Source organism: Centruroides vittatus, unplaced genomic scaffold (assembly GCF_030686945.1).
Source record: "Centruroides vittatus isolate TY-2023 unplaced genomic scaffold, ASM3068694v2 contig_18, whole genome shotgun sequence".
NCBI classification, from domain to species: Eukaryota; Metazoa; Arthropoda; class Arachnida; order Scorpiones; family Buthidae; genus Centruroides; species Centruroides vittatus.
The window spans coordinates 3,353,360-3,372,916 of record NW_027121101.1 but is presented as its reverse complement, the minus strand read 5'-3'; the positions used below and the strand labels follow the sequence as shown (position 1 = coordinate 3,372,916).

The window sequence follows — 19,557 nt, the reverse complement described above, 5'->3', positions numbered from 1 at the left end:
CAAGTTTATTTTTTTATTTACTATGTATATATACTATTTATGTTTACTTCAAATGTATTGTGAATTACGATATTGGCATAATTGCCAGAGGACATTTTTCCATTTTGCAGAGGCACAGCCACAAATAAAAGATCATATCTGTAAGTGAAAATTGTTTTGGGTTGTCACTGGTATTTATAATAATGAAAAAGAAAAATGAAGACAATTTTGTAGTTTTGTGATGTTTTATGTTTTAATGTAAATACAATGTATGTGTTTATTTTACTTAAAATAATAAACAAAAAAAGAAACAAAAACAGATATATATTTAAATAACTTTATTATTCATTTAAAATTTTTCACTCATACTACTTGCTAACTGCCTCATGGTTCCATAAACTTTAGATGGTGGACTACCTGTTAAATAAAATGGTAATAAATTCAGTGATATTTATCAGCAATAATTAGTTCTCAGAGAATAGTTAATTACATTTAAATTATTTTAATGTAATATGTTTTAAAAAAGAGGTTTTTTTTTAATCAAAAAATTCTTTAGTGTTGTATTTTTAACAAAGTTAAATTATAATACATGAAATATTACTGCAATTGAATTTCTACAATTACAGTAATATTGTAAAAGACACAAAATAATTCAAACCAAATGGTCTGCCAAATTTTTGGGCTGTCATATGGCTAAGTTAATGATTAGAAACCAATTCATCTGTCTAGAAGAAGGCAATTATGCCACCATCTCATGTTAATTTTAATAATTATAGTAAATTAATTTTTTAAATTTGAATTTCTGGAAGAAAAGAACTGGCCTAGAGTGGAACTCAAACCTGCAACTCTTGCATACTGTCACATACCTTTCTAGTTACACTACCTGGTGCAGGAGTTGCAGGTTTGAGTTCCACTCTAGGCCAATTCTTTTCTTCCAGAAATTCAAATTTAAAAAATTAATTTACTATAATTATTAAAATTAACACAAAATATGGCGTAACTGCCTATCTCTGGACAAATGAATTAGTTTCTAATCATTAACTTAAGCAAAATTATCAGTTATTATAAGGGTATCATTTATAGTTTGAATTAACTATAAATTGGGTTTAGAGATGTTGTTAATACAGACACAAAATAACATTAAAATTGTCAAACTTACCTAATATTAAGTTACAGAGTGCAGTCCTTGCAACACGAATATTTTGATAGGATCCCAAAATGTGTATGTGACTAAAATATTTTTTAAAAACAATTGTTTAATTATATAAACTGAACTTATCTTTAAATAATAATATAACAAATAATTACCTGTCAGCAAGAACTATTCGTGTTTTTGTGACATTTTCAATTGTATACTTAGTTTTTCCACCTTTTCCGGCAATTCTGCCAATTGCTCTGGATAAATGATCACCACTCAATCGCTTTACTGTATAATAATAATAAAAAATGTTAAAAATTTTAAACAGACTTGGATTATTTCAATAAAAAATTTAATTATCTGCATAAAAATTATAAATCTCCATATTTTTAAAAGATATATAAAAATTTTATGAAATTTCAGATTACAATTTTCTTAACTTGGAATATAATGAAAGAAATTAATCTATTTAAATCCATCTATAGATAAGTCTACACAGCAATATTTTTAATGTCTAGATCTCGTGTATACACTGAAGTATCATCATTTGGACACTTCCACTGGACCTAAAAAATTGACAATAGGTGTTTATTGATTGTGTGATGAATTAAAAAATATGCTGTTAAGACTACAATGCTAACAAATTTTTATCATGTAATTTACATTTTATGCTACCAGTACATGTACATATTTATATGTTTATTTGCCACTTTATATAAACTTTTTAAATTTTTAGCACGCTTCACGGTAGTGGCGAAGTGCTTATGTTAGGACTTTTGTCCATCTGTCAGCACATGCACAATTAGGACTTTTGTCTGTCTGTCAGATTTCCATGCGCATGCACAATGACTTCACTTTCGTTACCTAAATGTTATGTTCTGTTCAATCCATTCATTGCACGTGCCCATGTGCATGCACAAAAAGAAACTGAACATTTTCATTTATGGTCGCTGGTTTTTACTGGTATTTAGCTATAGTAAAAACTACCCAGTTAGTTAACTAAAGTTAGTATATCTTATATATAAAATTCTCGTGTCACAATGTTAGTTACCGTACTCCTCCGAAACAGCTTTACCGATTTTTACCAAATTTTATATGCATATTCAGTAGGTCTGAGAATCGGCTACTATCTATTTTTCATACCCCTACACCATTTCCCCCTTTCAAAAATATATTTATATATGGATTAAGGCTTTTATGTCCAACAGATGGCGCTAACTTCCGACGACCTAAGTTTGCTTTTCTGTGAGGCATTCTGCTTTTCTGTGAGAATGGACTGAAGCAGATCATTTTCTATCTATCTATATATAATAAAATATAACGTTCGTTTGTTCCTACCGATTCCTTTGAAATTTTGACACAACGTTGCATTCGAATACGCACGTGTTTTTATATAATATACATGTCGAAATCCCCCCAGTGGGGGGAGATGGACGGGATTAAGGCTTACCGTGAAGAACTCGGCTTCTATTATACTATTTTACATGCGGTTTTTTGCGTTTTTAATTGCGTTTTAATAGGTTACGTCAACAGAATATACACTAAAAAGAGATTTTTCGATATTCCCCAGCGGGAAAAGTGACGGGATTAAGACTTACTGTGAAGAACTCGGCTTTTATTATACTATTTTAGATGCGTTTTTGATTGCGTTTTAATAGGGTACGTCAAGAGAATGTACACTAAGAAGGGATTTTTTGAAATTCTCCCCACGGGGGAAGTGTGATACATTTATAATAGATACATTTTGAGCCACAACAACGCGTGGCCGGGTCAGCTAGTTATATTATATTATATTCAATTTTATAATAAATTTAATATAATTATAATTATATTATAATAATAATTAATATTTGATTTGCTTTTGTCGAGTGTGCTATCAGATAGGCTTGACCAGTCTTGTTTAAAATTGAAAAACATTGCAAACAAAAAAATTTTGTTTACACCCTAAACAACTAAACAAAAATTAAAATACTGTGCATAAATTGGCATATGCAAATTATTGTATGGTTTGTAAAATATCATTAGAGGTTGTGTAAACAATGGCACCATAGAATGAATTACCAGTTGCAATTAACTAAAGTTAGTATATTGCAGTATATACCAGTTCTGAAAAGTTATGAACAATTGCAATCATTCTATGCAGTTTCTAAACAGCATAATTTATCTACTGAATGAGTTTGAAAAATTGTAAAGAAATATATAAAAAGTGGATATGTTGGAAATCAAGAGTGAGAGTAAGAAAGCAGATAACATCTACTCATTAAGAAAGGTTGATTGTAAGAGCAGCAACTAAAGACCCTAAGAAAATGCAAGAGAAATTAAATCTGATGTGTTTAAATTGAAGGACTCTTTTCATGGCTAAATAATCAGAAATTGAGTACATGAATACCTTAAAGGCATAATAACAAGAAAAAAAGTCATGCTTAACTCCTACTCAAATAAAAAAAAGAGGTTGCAATTTGCTTAGAAATATGTCAACAAACCACTGGAATTTTAGAAATTATTTGGTTCAATGAATCTTAACTATTTGAACAAAAAAAAAAAAAAAAAAAAAAAAACCTGTGTAGCGACCAAAAGGATCAATCTTGAAAATGTTATTTGTAGCCCACAGTGAAACATGGTGGAGGCTCTGTAATAGTATGAGACTGTTTCTCTTACAGTGTCATTGGAAATTTAAGATTCATCACTTCTACAATGAATGCTGTTGCTTATGGAGATATACTAGATGCCAATTTAATTCAATTTACATCAAAAAATGGGTCTTCAAAGGCATATTTTTCAGAGAGACAATGATCTGAAACACACATCCAAGGTTGCTATACTTTTTAGCAAAAAATATCATGGTACTTGAATGGCTTGGAAATTCTCCTAATTTGAGTATCATCGAAAAACAAAAATGATTTCCAAACATTAAAGTTGCAATGGAGAAAAATACCTTTTGCAACACTGCAAAAACTAGTTAAAAGTGTTTCAGAGTGATTTAAGGCAGTTACTGCAGCAAAAGGAGGCCATGCCTATTACTAATTTACATTACATGAAGATTTTTCTAATAGCATTTGCAAAACTATGCTGTGTCAACTAAATTGCTTTGCATTATAAACTGTCCACTTATTTATAATGTTAAAATTATTTTTCTATATTTAATTAATATTAAAAATATGCACATGTACCCTTTGCTAACAAATGTTATTTGCACTTTGATATGTAGTCTTAAAAGCACACAATCAAACCTTCAGTTTCAAACTTAATTTGTTCCTAAAAGTTGTTTGAAAACCGATTTGTTCTAAGAACCAAAACAAATTTTCCCATAGGAAACAATGTAAAATGGATTAATCTGTTCCCAACTCAAAAACAAAACTTTTTTTTTCCCCTTACCTTTTTAGCTGTATTTCATGCCTATAAATGCAATACATTATTATTTTATATATATTAAAAGCAAAATGTTTGGTCACTGCCAACCCAAACAGAAACAGAAGCTAATACTTTACAAAGAAGTGCTATAAATAGAGACTCAACTGTGACTGCCCTACATGAAATATAACCAAATCAATCAAGACTGACAAAAAGTGCTTTATCCACACCTTCCAAAATGTTGTATTTCAATTGAATTAATTTTAATTAAATAACCATCTAAGAACAGTTAAGAACCTGACGCAAACAACTGCTATATTATATCAGGCTGTATTAATGTTACTATTAATAATTAAATGTTAAATAATTTGGCCTAGAGATAGGTGTTAGGTGACATCTATTGATAAATTTAATATAACGACCAGTATAATTTGGCTTTAATTTTTACCTGAAAATATCAAAAATTGCATAAATGGAAGATTAAAATTTCCTACAAAACTAACATTTGAGTGTTTTTAAGCAATAAATGCTCTTTTCTAAAAACACTGATTATAAGAATGTAAATGTGTTTAGAAATTTAATGCAAAGAAAACAGCTACTACAGATATGTAGTAACATAACAGTTAATTTTTATGAATTTCTCTTAAAATTATATAAAACTATGAAAATATGTTTTTTCATACATTAAAAGCTAAAAGTGTTTAAGTTTTCTTGAAAATAACAATTTCCAGATAATAGAATTTAGTCCAAATTTCTGCAGTTAGTAACATTACAGTTGACATTTGTCCAAAAATCCAAATAAACTTGGCAATTTGATGACTGTTATCTAATCTTGGTGGTTCTAGGGCTTAGGTTTTGTTCCATAATACTGTACTGTACTTCCACATTTGTATGCAATCCATCAGATCAGAATGATGAGAAACAATTCATTTATCTTCAATTTTATTCTTTAATTGCCCACACCATTTAAAACTACTATATTAAATTATTTGAATAATTACTAAAACAATTCATTTCATTTACCTAATTCACCTTGCTAAAAAACAATTCAATTAGAAACAATTAATTAAATGAATTGAAAATATTAATTATTTTAAATTGAGGACTTGACATTTAAATTTTAAAATAATTGTAAATGGAATGCAAGGAAAAAAAAAGACATTTTCATACCATCTTGAACTTGAAATGATTCTACAAATAATTCATCTAATCGTACCAATGCTAATGCATCCTAAAAAAATAAAACATTTGTAAATTAGATTTATGCATTAAAAATGTGTCAAATATTATTGGAATTAAACACTCCAAGTTAATCTTAAAAGAAAAATGATCATAAATTATATACAAGAAAAATTTTTATATTAATTTTAAATAATGTTCATTATTATTTTGGGCATTATTCAACATTGTTAGTTTTATTGTGAATAATAATATGGTGCTTACAGTATCTACCCTAATTGATAAAATGATAATTCCAGAGCTGAACCAGTGCTGTAATGAGTCTATTTTTACTAATGTTGTATTTATGTTTTTTATTCTTTGCATTAATAATTTATTTGTTTCATCTACATAGTCAGTTTTGGATTAAATCTATCATCCTGCACTGGGATTGCATATACTCCTGGAGCTACACTGTTGTTGGGCTGCAATTTGAAAACATTGTAGACTTATAAATTCCCACTGTCATCCATCTGTCTTTTTTTAATCTCAAGAATGGAGTTAGTTAGATGAAAGATAAGACCAGATATGGAAACACGAGGGACAGGAGGCCCCAATTAACTATATACAAACTTCCAATGCAAACCAGAAGTCATGTTATTTCAATTCAAACATTTGCCCCTGAAAGGTGTTAGATAGATAACCAGTACGATTCTATTTGTTAAAGGAAAAATATCATGTACAGGGCCAAGCCACTAATTTGAGGTGGAGAGCATATATTTTAAATTGAATAAATTAAAAATTGTAGCCCAGCATTGTGACAATGTCACAATATATAATTGCTCATTGATATTATCTTTTCCATTAGTTAGAAGCCTGAAGACACTAAGACTGCATTTATAAGTGAAAGTAAGCCTAGAATCTTTTTTCTATAAAGCTTGACCCATACCAACCAAGCTTTATAAGAAGGTCCTAGCCCTAACAAAGGCTAAAGAAAAAGTGATGTTCTTATTGGAATGTAAGGAAAATAAAGTGTACCCAAAGTGTAAATTACCAGGTGGATGCAGCTCACTCCTGCCTAAACTACAGTTTGCTTGCCTAAGGAAGGCAACTTGAAGCTCTAAAACAAGCATGTATAGTAAACTCAACAGCTTTATAATTTTAGAAGACAGCTTGTATGAAAAAGATCAAAATCTACTGAAATAAGTTAACATGAGAATTATTAAACTTCAAGAGCAAGTAACCCTTGCCCTACAAAGAAAATACAGAAAGAAACTGCATTGGATTATACACAGTTGAAGGAGAGAACCTAAATGTAAGATACACTTTCCAATAGTCTGTTACGACAATATAAAACCTGCAAAATGCCTTGTATATGCTTTCCAATGTGGATCAATGTTCAGCCCGAGATCTACATCTGGACATCATTATTCCAAAAGTTGAAAAGTTAATATCAAACATCAACAAAACTCATCAAGATTTCTTTAGATGGGTAGATGTGGTTACACATTGAGAATAAAAAAAGAGAGACTAGAAATACAGCAATATGGAAAAAGATCACCAAAAGTAAAAGGAAAACAACATAATCTTAATCAAGGCTGATAAAAGTCAGGCAGTGGTATTATTGAGAAGATCATCTTACACATCCTTAACTTATCCCATGTTGAAAGTTTTCTCCATTGCATGTTGCAGCAATGTTGAATTTTTATCAATGTTAACCCTAACAAAATTTTTTTTAAAATAATAATCATGGCTACTGTATTGTTAAAAATTATTTTTTTATTTTGTACAAACAAAATAAATATATTGAAAAATATAAAAACAAAAAAAATTATATTTTGAAAGTTTGTTTTAATATAAAAATTATGACGCATAATGACATCTAGTATCTAGTATCAAAAGCATACCAATACTGTAACGAGACATATCGGGTTTAACCCTGCAGGTCAAAGATCACAACCCCAATATGTCGGGAATAACACAAGATAGGTTAATGGAACAATACATAAGGATGACAGTGTCAACATACTAACCAGGTTATTAGGGTTATTAGGGTAAAGCATACCATATAATCCACTCTCTGGACACCCACAGGTTATTTGCATTTGCAAAGGCCAACAATTAAATCCTATAGTGGATAAGGCTAGATCACCAACAGCTGCCTTTGAGAAATGTATACACCAACTACTTGCAGAACACCTAAAAGGTTATAAATACACTATAACCAGTATTAAAGAACTGATAAATGAGTTAGAGGGTATTGCATTAAAAGATAATGAGTACACAACAATCTTTCATTTTGTTTCAATGTGAGTGAGACTAGAACTATGTTTTTGTACCCTCAGAGATTTCTTTCTCAATACAGTACCACCTGCACAATCATATCACCAACAGATATTAGGACTTACGCACTTATTATGCTATACTTCTTTCTTCGAGTTCATTGATGAAACACATTGCCAGCAATGAGGAATTTCAATGGGCAGCCCACTTTCAAGAGAAATCTGCAAGCTGGTAATTAGAGCATTGGAATCTAAAACCCTACAAAAGTTTTTGCATAATATTATCCTTTACAAACATTAATGATATTGTCATAATATGGAAAGCTAAGCCGAATATCCAAAAGGACAGATACATTTAACAACAACCAATACGTGGTGCGTAATCCCACCTTAAATATCTCCATGGCTTCTAGCCATTTCAATTGCTGTGGGTTATAGCTGGGTATAATGATTTTTGCCGCATGCAGGTCCGCCATTATCTCCTCTTCCAACACGTACGTCGCTAGGGCCGTAGTGTATCTACCGTGCTGTATGTCTGATTCGTGCTCTTTTAACCTCACTTTTAACACACGTTTCATGGAACCAATATATGTTAGTTGTCTATCGCACATGTGCATCGAACAACCAATACGATTTAACCATTAAATTCAAGAAAGTAACAGGCAAGTCCACTTCCTAGACCTCAATATCACATTAACAGATGGACAAATATTCACATAGATATATCAAAAACTGAATAACAATACATCTTATGAACTTTAAAAGTTAAATTAATCAACTATTTTGGAGACCAACCTGAGAAACCATTTTTTTTTCTCTAATGCCCAAGTACTTTTCAGCTGGTCAGTCTCATCTTCATGAACTTCTTTTAAACACCATGTATTTCCTTAATGTAATATTTGTTCTAATCTAGGTATGATGCTTATTCATGGAAAGTTAAAAATAGTTATGTTCCAAAGAAAGAGTTAATGGAATTGGTAATGGGAAAAACAGAGTATCTCACCATGATAGACTTAAAATCAGTGGTTCCCAACAAGGTTGGTACTGCCTACCGGTAGGTGTTGAAGAGATCTAAGGGGACTTTTTTGGTCCAAGGCAAATTTAGGGGCATTGAGGATCAATCACTGCCCCCCTGGGCAATACTTGCAAGAATGTGCTGAAAAGTTTGATTAATACTAAAAATCATCAAACGCATGTTTCAACAAATAGCTCTAAATGTCTTTTAAGCAAGATCAGTGTGTATTATAAATAGATACCTTTTTGACTAGTATATGAACAAGTTGCAGCATGCACAGTGCACCACACAAAGCACTAGTGTGTGTGTGTGTGTGTGTGTGTATGTTCCGGCTTGATCAACAAAGCTTATATTTACAAGTTTGCACAGGTCATGACAAGATTAACACATATGCAGAATATTAAATCTATGCATGTTTTGACAGGTTCATTAACCTTATGTGAAGTTTTTTATCCGCACAAGATTACTTTGAAACAACATGTGGATAAAAAAGTGCAAGTGTAAACCTAAGAATTTCTGTGCAATATCTATATCACATTCAATATCACATTCACAAAGGATAACTTATGTGGACCACTTATTAAAAATATATTTTTGTTGTAATAACTATTTACTACAGAGGTAAGTACGTACTGTACATATTTACTATTATTATTTGTTTATTATTCTTTTTTTATTGACCAATGTTAGTAATGTAATTTAAAACTATCTTTTAAAATTTAAATTTAAAATTTATTTAAAATTTATATGATTAAATTATAATAATAAATTTATTTAATATGTGATGGTTGGTCTTGTGGTAGCCATAGCAGATATTTTTTTGTTTTTATTTTTATGGATAGACATGCATGTTGAATTTAAAGAAAAAATGTAGACAATACAATGTCGAATATTTGAAATATGGTTTTATTCAGGCACCCTTAAACAAAACATTACCAATGTGCCTGATTTGATAGAGTTTTCTCAAATGAGGCCATGAAACCTTCACAATTAGAAGAACATTTGGCCAAAATACATCCTGACAGAAAAGATAAAAATTTATCTTACTTTCAAATGAAAAGCAAGAGTAATGAAATGTAAGAGGCACATAACCCATTATTGTCTTGTTTTGATGCTGCTTAAAACATACCAGCTAAAGTTAGATGTCTCAAATGTTGTTCTTTGAGCAACTTTAGCTGGTATGTTTTAAGCAGCATCAAAACAAGACAATAATGGGTTACGTGCCTTTTACATTTTCTTGCTTATTGCTAAATCAAGAAAATCACACACTATTGGAAAAGAATTGATACTGCCAGGTGTGAGTGAGGTTCTGTGTACTGTACTGCACAAGCCACCGTCTGATATTATTAAAGCTGCGGTCACACCATGCGATTTATAGTCACGCAGGCAACCACAACTGCAACAAGTGCAAGTCGTGCATGTCTTCTCGTGGTCACTGGTGTTGCAACTCAGAAACACGTAACCCAATAATAAACCAATAAAATTACAGTAGCTTGTTTTTGACTACTTTTGTGAGTTTACAAACAGTTTATGTTCTACTTCAGAGTATTTATGGAATTTTAGCCACTTTTCTTATTAAAAGGTCAAGCAGTTCCTTTTCTGGAATGAATAAAAGAAAAAAGGCAATTATTTTGATAGAGCTGGTGAGAATACACAAAAAGATAAAATGTTCGATAAAATGAAGAATTAAAATTCCATAGGTATTCATGAGCTTGAATAAGCTCAATCAATCTCCAATCCGATATAGTATAAATTCTCTAACTATCTGCCATGAGGATGAACTATTTTCAACGTTGTCACCATATGACGTGGCACAAAGGCGTTTGCTGATTGGATATGCATTTGCAATTGGTGCGAGTAGAACAAACTTTTTGTTTCTAGTTGCAGTTGCAGACGCGCCAGTTTTCAAAGGGAGTTTACTAATTAACAGGAATAGTCGTCCCAGTTGCAGTTGCCTGCGCAGCTGGAAGTCGCATGATGTGACCACAGCTTAAGAAAATCCCATTAAGCAATAATATGGTACAGAGAAGAATCTATGAAACATCTGAGGATGTGGAGAGTTCGCTAACTGACTTTTTGAAGACTACAGAGTTTTCTTTACAGCACGATTAATCTACTTTACTTAACAATGAGTCTTTACTTCTTGTGTATGTTCGCTTCATAAAATATGAAAAAATTTGTCAAGAACTATTATTCACAAAAAATTAGAAAAGGATATTAAAGGAAAATCTATATTTGATGTATTGGAACACTATTTTAAAGAAAATTATTCCTCTGGATAATATTGTGTCTGTTGCTACCAATGGTGCTCTGGCAATGGTTGGACAATACCGCAGGTTGATTTCATATTTGAAAAAAGGCAGTACCAAACGTAGTCGCCATGCATTATGTAATTCACAGACAGCATTTGCTTGCAAAAACCTTAGTGATGGCCTTCATTGCTCACTATAGTATGTAATTACAGCAGTTAACAAGATCAGAAGCAATGCTCTCAATGATAGATTGTTTCAAAAACTTTGTGATGAAAACAACGAAGATTTCAATCATTTACTATTGCACTCAGAAGTTTGTTGGCTATCAAAGGGTATCTGTCTAAAAAGATTTTATGACCTCTTTGACTCAATTATAATATTTTTTGAGAACAAAAGATGATTTGTTAAGAATTTATTGAAATTTAAGAATGATATAGCTTATTTAACTGATTTATATAATAAATTTAATGAAACAGATCTACAGCTGCAAGGAGATGATATGAATTTGATAAAAGCAAAAGGCAACTATTTCTGCATTTGTGTCAAAACTTGCCTTGTACAAACAAAATTTGGGTCAAAGACAATTCTATCAGTTTCCAAATCTTTCCTCTGTGGAAACAAACAACGACAAATTCTGGTACTTTGCAAGCATTTGGAAGCACTTAAAGATTTTATAGATAGATTTCAGGCTGTCCTTAACATGATCATTCCAGATTGGGTACTGGAACCTTTCTCAAACCTACAAACAGCAGAATTATCACTGCAGGAGGAGTTGATAGAATTGTCAAATGAAAAGTTAAAATTAAAATTAAAAAATGGATATCAAGAATTTTGTCTTCAAAGGTAAATTCCAGTATTATATCCAGTTTTATGAGCTGCATCAAAGGTTTTCATTGCATTTCCATCACCATATTTAGCCAAAAGAGAATTTAGCAAAGTCAGCAATTTACTAACAAAGAAAAGAAACAGATTGTCAATCGTGGAATGCGGTGATTTGATTGCTGATGACAAATATGGCGCCAAATATTGAAAAATTAGTGTCATTACACCAAGCTCAGCCCTCTCACTAATATTATATTAATTTTTTTAATAATATATATTTGTTAATCAAACTTTGAGCAATACACCAATATTCTTAATATCTTTTAATAAAGTAATTTTAAAAATCTGTCCTCATTTTTCAATATATAATATATTATACTTCACCTATGAGGGGGTGCCATCAAATCACTGTTTGAAAAAGTGGGCTATGACCCAAAAAGTTGGAAAACTATGGATTACATTATTAATTTCAAGAATGGGAGTCAATGTGTTTTTTCTGAAAAAGGAGGCAGTAGGCCAAAAAAGGTAGGGCACCTATGCTTTAAGTCATTACATCAAAGTCAAGAGCCTGCTTTCCTCTACATGAGAGATATCCTAATCTGAGATCTGGAGTTTAAAGTGAAATTTAACATATCAGATATTTTACAGATTGTGACTTTTGAATTGTACTTTAACCCTTTTGCCGCCATTTGCCCCACCCCGTTTATGTTTATTTTGTAAACCGAACGAGGGCAATATAGGTCAGTCAAGGTCAGTCAGGCAATATAAATTTAAAATTTCACCAAAAATCAAATTATCATTATATTCATATGAAAAAAATCATGTACATTTATTAATATCTTTAGTTTTAAATACGATATTTTTTAATAAATTTTATTAGAGAAATTTATGAGAAAAAAATAATAATATATCATAACTGACATTCAAACTTGAAAATTTGTTACTTCTTGTCAAAATTAACATTGTCCGGTTACTTCATTCTTATTAGCACTGAGCCAGAACAATGCAGAATATTGTTCTGTACAATTTGATATAACATTTATGCATGTACGTTTATTCATTGTGAAATTATTGCACATTATATCAAACATTCGTTTGAAATCAAAACTTTATTCTGCTATCAACTAATATAATGAACTAATATACTTTATTCACTTCATATTGAACGAGATTATATATTTTTGTAATAAACATATGATTACCAGTAGCAATACATGTAACTTTTGCTGATATTTTCAATTAAAATAAGAATAAAAATATATAAAATATCAGAACTGAAGGTCATAACTTGAATATTTATAACTAGTTGACGTATTATAGCCGAATAAACTTATTATAGCATGAATGAACTTATTATAGTAATATTATTGCATACATATGCTAAAAATTAAATAAAAAAATTATCAGAAAATGAAAAATTAAGAAAAAAAAAGTGATAATTAAAACTTTTTAAGTCAACAAAACACCACCTGGACAAAAATATGTGAAACAGACAATAAACAATACTCTGCCATCAAGTGCTGACATCTGTTGTCAATAAATTTTATAAAAATCGATTTTTAACAGGGTAACGATAAATCGGTACCCTGGCCTTTTTGCTTAACAATTTGGCTTATGATGAATCAAGACCCCGGTCGCAAAAGGGTTAAATTCAATGGAAAGTTTTATACACACAAAAGTCCCAATTGGGTTAATGATGTTCATGCAATAGCAGCATTCAGAACCCTCACTAAAAGGGCATTCACTCATTGCACAAACATTAACACACTGGAAGAATGTAAATGTATTGAAAACACCTTGGCAGTACACAGTTACCCTAAGGAATTGATCCAAAGATTAACTTGCAGCAGTACAAACCAAATGAACAAATATACCACATCAATCCTAAAGGAAAAAAATATAATAGTAAAGACATTATATGCACAGGTAACCCCCAATCTTGCAGTGATAGATTATGATCTAAAAAATGCATGCATTATGCAAGGAGACGGCAGTAAACAGGGGATTATGCTAACACAGAGGTGTAATTCCTCAATTCAAGTTACTGCAAATAACAAAGATGCACTTAACGTCAACAGGGAGTATATAATAACTCAGTGCATAATGAAAGATTTTAGAGAGATTTAACTTACATTGGTTGAACCAAAAGATCCTTAACAAAAGGTTCATGGAACATAAATACAAGATAGAAAAAAAAAAAAAAAAAAAAAAAGCCATTACTCTAACAATACACACCTCTGAAATAAATGGTAAGAAGCAAGCCAGTCTTATCAGACATACCTTTCACATTGATCAAATTAGAACGCTAGAAACACTGGAAATTTTCAAGGCCAAACTGGAGGGGAAATGCATCAATTTCAAAAAAAGATACACAAATCTTATGTGGAGCAATCATTTTTTGATAATCCCAATAACACATATTGATGTATAAATAAAAATTTAATTTTTATTTGTTTTGTGTGGTAGAATTTTAATATACTAGGAAGTTCTCAGTAATTTATACACACATATATTTGTTGTATAATTTAGCATGTTATTTTAAATGTAAATGCCACATACTTTCTTTGAATTTTCAAATTTCTTAGAATTGAAATTCATCGTTGTTCTTTTGTACATTCCAAAATAGAAAGTTGAGCCATACAAACCTAAAGCAGATCTAACATTAGATCAAAAATGTTTGTCTGAATTTAGATTATATTAAAGATCTGTGTTTGTGACAAATGAAAGTTTATTGTGATGTTTGTGTTTGTGTTTATTCATCCAGTTTAGAGAATAGCTGAAACTGTTACTTCTGATAATTTTATATGATTGACTGAAATCCAATTGAAAGTATTGACGTAATAATAAACTTTTATAACTTAATACAAAATACCACAATATATTTAATTCATAAAGTAAGTAAATAAACTTATAAATAAAAAGATTTACATCTTTGTTCTTACCTCTATATCAAAACCTAATGCAAATGCTTGAACAAAATCAGCTGCTTTCTGAATTGCACTTTTGTCTTTTGTTTCTTTACAAGTCTGAAAAAATTATATCTATATTATGCATTGTAGTATTTCTTGAATTAATTAATAAACATTATTTTACGCTATAACATAACAAATATAAAAACATAGATATTTTACTCAAAATGCAGAAATTAATATTTTGACTTGTTTACAAACTCTGCAGTAACAATTACTTACTCTGATTTCAACATTTCTTGTCTTAAGATTAAATCTAATTTGTAGATGAAGCTGTTCAACCACTGGATTAAATATTTTCAACCAATTTTCCTTTAACGGAGTATATCGATTTGAAGGGATGGGAATTTTTCTCATCTCTTGCATATCCTATAAAAAAAAAATACATGTAAATAATATGTATTAATATGTATAAACAATATTATATAAGACAAACTTATATTATATATATTTAAAATTACATTGATTTCACTGACAAAATATTTGAGTAGAAGCAGACTTCTACAGAAAGTCTATTCTATTCTACATACAATTCTACAGAAAATCTGCTTCTATTCAAATTTCAAAGATATTTTTGCAAAAACAAATTGTATAAACAAAGATATCAAGTATGCTACTAGAAATATCCAAATTTCAAAAAATAAAGCATTTTAGGCCCTATGAGGTGTAAAAGCTTGATCCTTGATATCTCATAGAACACCACACTACATAAGTGATTAGCATTATGTCTTATTTGATTATTTCTCACAAGGTGTAATATAAATGACAAGGCTTTCTTTATATTACACTTCATTGTGAGAAATAATCAAATAAGATTATGTCTTTAAAGTCTGTATCTTTAAAGTTTAGCATTTGTTCGTTTGTTATCCACAGAATTTACTACTGCACTAAATGGCTCATTCAGCAGTCAATTCAATTTCACAATTATAAAAGTGGTTTCTAGTGAGTTTTGAATTCTATAGAATAAAAGCAATTAAATTTTCATAACTTTGTTAAATCAAAAAATTGTAAATTGATAGGCAATTGTAAATAAAAAAATAAACTATTGATTGACAGTGATCTTGAATAATTTCATATTTATTATATTGAAATTATTTATATTTAAAAAGAAATTCTGAATTTTGGTGAATATAATTTGTACCCAAATACCTAATTCTATCTTATGATTTTGTAATGTATACAAACCATCTTTTCAACTTTTAACGGTGGAAAACTTTTTTGAGAATCATCAACATCCATTTGTTCATCATTTTTCCTTTTGCGTTGTACTGTCTTTTCTTTGTTATCACCTTCCATTGTAATCTAAAAAAAAAAAAAATGTGTAAGTGTATAAACATAAAATACTTACGTAGTAACTATCATTTACTACATAAATTAGATTGTCGTGATGGTACAATTTTATCAACTATTATTTATTATTTATTTTTATTATTTTATGTTAAACAAAATATTTTGATAAAAATCACAAATAAAACTATTGACATTTATATCTTAAAAACAGTGATGCTAAACTATTTATGTAAACATAGAAAAAATTTGAAAATAGAATACATATTTTACAGCAACTTTAGTACTATTTACTAATAGGAATAAACCAATTCAAAATGTATGCGACAGAAATTCGTGAATATTGTCATATTTCATTAATTAAACTTTATATTTACTCAATTTATAATAATATAAACGTTAAAATAAGAATATTTCGGAAAGATATTTACGTTTTATTTTGCAAATAATTACAAACTTTTCCAAATCAACAATACGACAGGTTACACACGTGGAGCGAACTTTCGGCCATATTGAAAGAAAATACGTCACAAAACAATATATAGAGACAAGTTGCCAACTAAAATTTTCATAGAGTTAGAGGCTCAAGCCGAAAAGGAGATAAGAAAAAAGAAAACAAAAGAAAAATACTCTAAACTTACGTAGAAGAAGGGAAAAACGCTAAGTATATTAACACACATCGATTTATATCCCATAGGATCATAAGAAACACTCCTCATTAAGCACTCTTTTAAAACGAGCATATTCCCATTATACAGATATCGAAGACAGATTGAGAAAGTTTAACTACACCAAACACTTGCCAAAATGCATTGGTACTCTAAGAAGAAATTCTAGACACGCGTTCACCCCGTTCTTGCACCCAGTTTCACCGGGTGCAAGAATTAAATCCCCCCTTCTTCCGAGGCTAATTAGAGAATTTTTAGATGAGTCAAAAACTACGTTCGATTTCCCGCAAAAATGCAAAACCGCATCTAAAATAGTACAGTAGAAGCAGAGTTCTTCAGGGTAAGTTTTAATCCTCTCTCTCTCCCCGCGGGGGAAGAATTTCCAAAAATCCCTTCTTAGTGTGCATTCTCATAACGTACCCTAACTGCGTACCAAATTTCAACTTTCAACTCCTAACCATTTGGGCTCTGCGCAGGGCCGGATTTACCAATCCAGGGGCCCTGGGCACAAATTCGGCGGGGCCCCCCTTAAAGAGTAGGCAAATTTGATGATTTAGAAAATTTGCACAAAATACTGTACTTTCAACTAGATTTCAACTAGAAAGTTGTAAATTTCATTTAAAAATAAGGTTATTGTAAACATACATATATTTTATTGTGTAAAACTAATTATTTTAATTTAATTGAAAAATACCTATGTAAAATTTTTCCCGAAATTTTCCGGTGTTTCATAGGTTTTTTCCCCGGGTTTGGTTTTCTTTGCCTGTGACCCTCATGATCAGGCTACACTAGGCTGTCGCAGTAATAGGAAAAAAATTATGTTTAAACATAGTTTTGTGGGGGCCCCTATTTTGTGGGGGCCCTTATTTTGTGGGGGCCCTGGGCACCGGCCCAAAATATCCCTATGTAAATCCGGCCCTGGCTCCGATTACAGTGGTGCCTCGTATAACGTACGCCTCGAATAACGGACGCTGCGAACAACGGACTTTCTGTTTGGCCGTTACGTAACTCGAGCAACGGACTGGCTGCGAACAACGGACTTTCCGGCATAATTGGCGACTGCTCCATGGGTGCGTTAGTGTTTTCCTAACATACTAAACAAACGTAACCGGAGACGTAGTAGCGGAGCTCTGCGTCTCCGCTACTACAGGAGTGCGCTGCTGTTTGTAGGCATTTAGGAACGACGGTGAAAGAAAGATGGCAGCACTCGCACTATCGATAGTATCGTGATGGAGGAATCTATAATTCTAAAATATGAGCTTTTAAAGGCAAAAGAAGAGTCCCAATTGTAAAATTTAACCATAAAATGGATTATTTGTTGAAAGAGCATTCAAAATAGCCACGAAAAAAATTAGAATGCCGGCTACCATTCGAAAAAAATTCGTAAAGACACTTACATCACCGAGTGCACTAACTTGCGCTTTCACAATTTTTAAATTTTCATGCATAAAACTACATAATGGACCCGGAAACGAAACTATCTGAGCCACGGAAGACGCCATGTTGCTTTTTACCGTAAACTACTGCTACAAGCGGCCGTTTTTGCCGTTCGACGGCGCCCACTCCCCACCAGAATTTAGGAACGAGTTCCGCAGGAATTTTTAAACGGATGTCGCTCGCGCAGAGTTACGCGGAGGAATAAAATAACGCACCCCATGTTCATTTTTTTATGATACAGTACGGTTATTTTATGCTGCGGAACGAATTAGATGTTTTAACATGTATTTCTATGGGAAAATGCGTTTCGTATAACGGACGTTTCACTTAACGGACGTGCACCTGGAACGAATTAAGTACGTTATATGAGGCACCACTGTATATATATAGACTAGCAGGTAGGCCCGGCGTTGCTCGGGCAAAAGTAACGATAGCGAAGATTAAGATTATTACGTTATAGTCACAAAAGAAAAAGAGTAATTTCATCAACAAACTAAGTATTTCTAAAGAAAGCTCGAATTTGAAAATCGAATGTTCTAATATTGTTCGATTTTCACGGCGTGTTCTGATTATATCGTTCGATTTTCATCGAATGTTCTAAAGAAGAAAAGTCGAGAAAAACCGAACTAATCTGTTTAAATTTGAAAATCGAATATGTTCTAACATATTACTCTTTTTCTTTCTTTCTTTTTTTTTTTTTTTCCTCCAGCGCCCGTAAATCTTGCACGTCGCATTCTCTTGTTCTCCATTGTTACTTAACACTTTGGTGTAACACAATTGCTTAAATTTGGTACCCTGTTTACCAAATTTCAACTTTCAACTCCTAACCGTTTGGACATGTCTCGATAATGTATATAGAAGCTTTAATCCTGTCCCTCCTCCTCGTGGAGAGGAATTTCGAAAAATCCCTTCTTAGTGTGCGTTCTCGTGACATACCCTAACTGTGTACCAGTGGCGTGCCATGACATTTGATGATAGGGAAGCTGTGTTTCTGTAAGAAGCCGACTTACAGGGGCAATCAAGTAATTGCGCGTCAGGGCCCGTTCGTATTTGTTTGTTCGATAAGCCAGTAAAAACCGTATACTTCTTTAAATGTATTTTTAATAGATTATCCGACGTACTTAATAAATAAGAAAGTTCAATATAATTACCTCCGTTATTAGATTCAATAAATTCCCTACGCCCTCTAAATGCCAATT

The 19,557-nt window shown here is 31.2% G+C and overlaps 1 protein-coding gene across 1 annotated transcript; it reads right to left on the bottom strand.

The window, feature by feature from the left end:
* Positions 1 to 302: 302 nt before the first annotated feature.
* l(1)G0004 (lethal (1) G0004) lies at positions 303 to 16,771 on the bottom strand. The gene is made up of 8 exons (XM_067263780.1): positions 16,685 to 16,771; positions 16,152 to 16,268; positions 15,189 to 15,335; positions 14,940 to 15,023; positions 5,639 to 5,699; positions 1,288 to 1,405; positions 1,139 to 1,209; positions 303 to 396 (listed from the first exon to the last, which is right to left on the bottom strand). Exons 2-8 carry the CDS (start codon positions 16,260 to 16,262, stop codon positions 329 to 331), a joined length of 660 nt encoding a protein of 219 aa, XP_067119881.1. The 5' UTR covers positions 16,263 to 16,268; positions 16,685 to 16,771; the 3' UTR covers positions 303 to 328.
* Between the last annotated feature and the right edge of the window lie 2,786 nt (positions 16,772 to 19,557).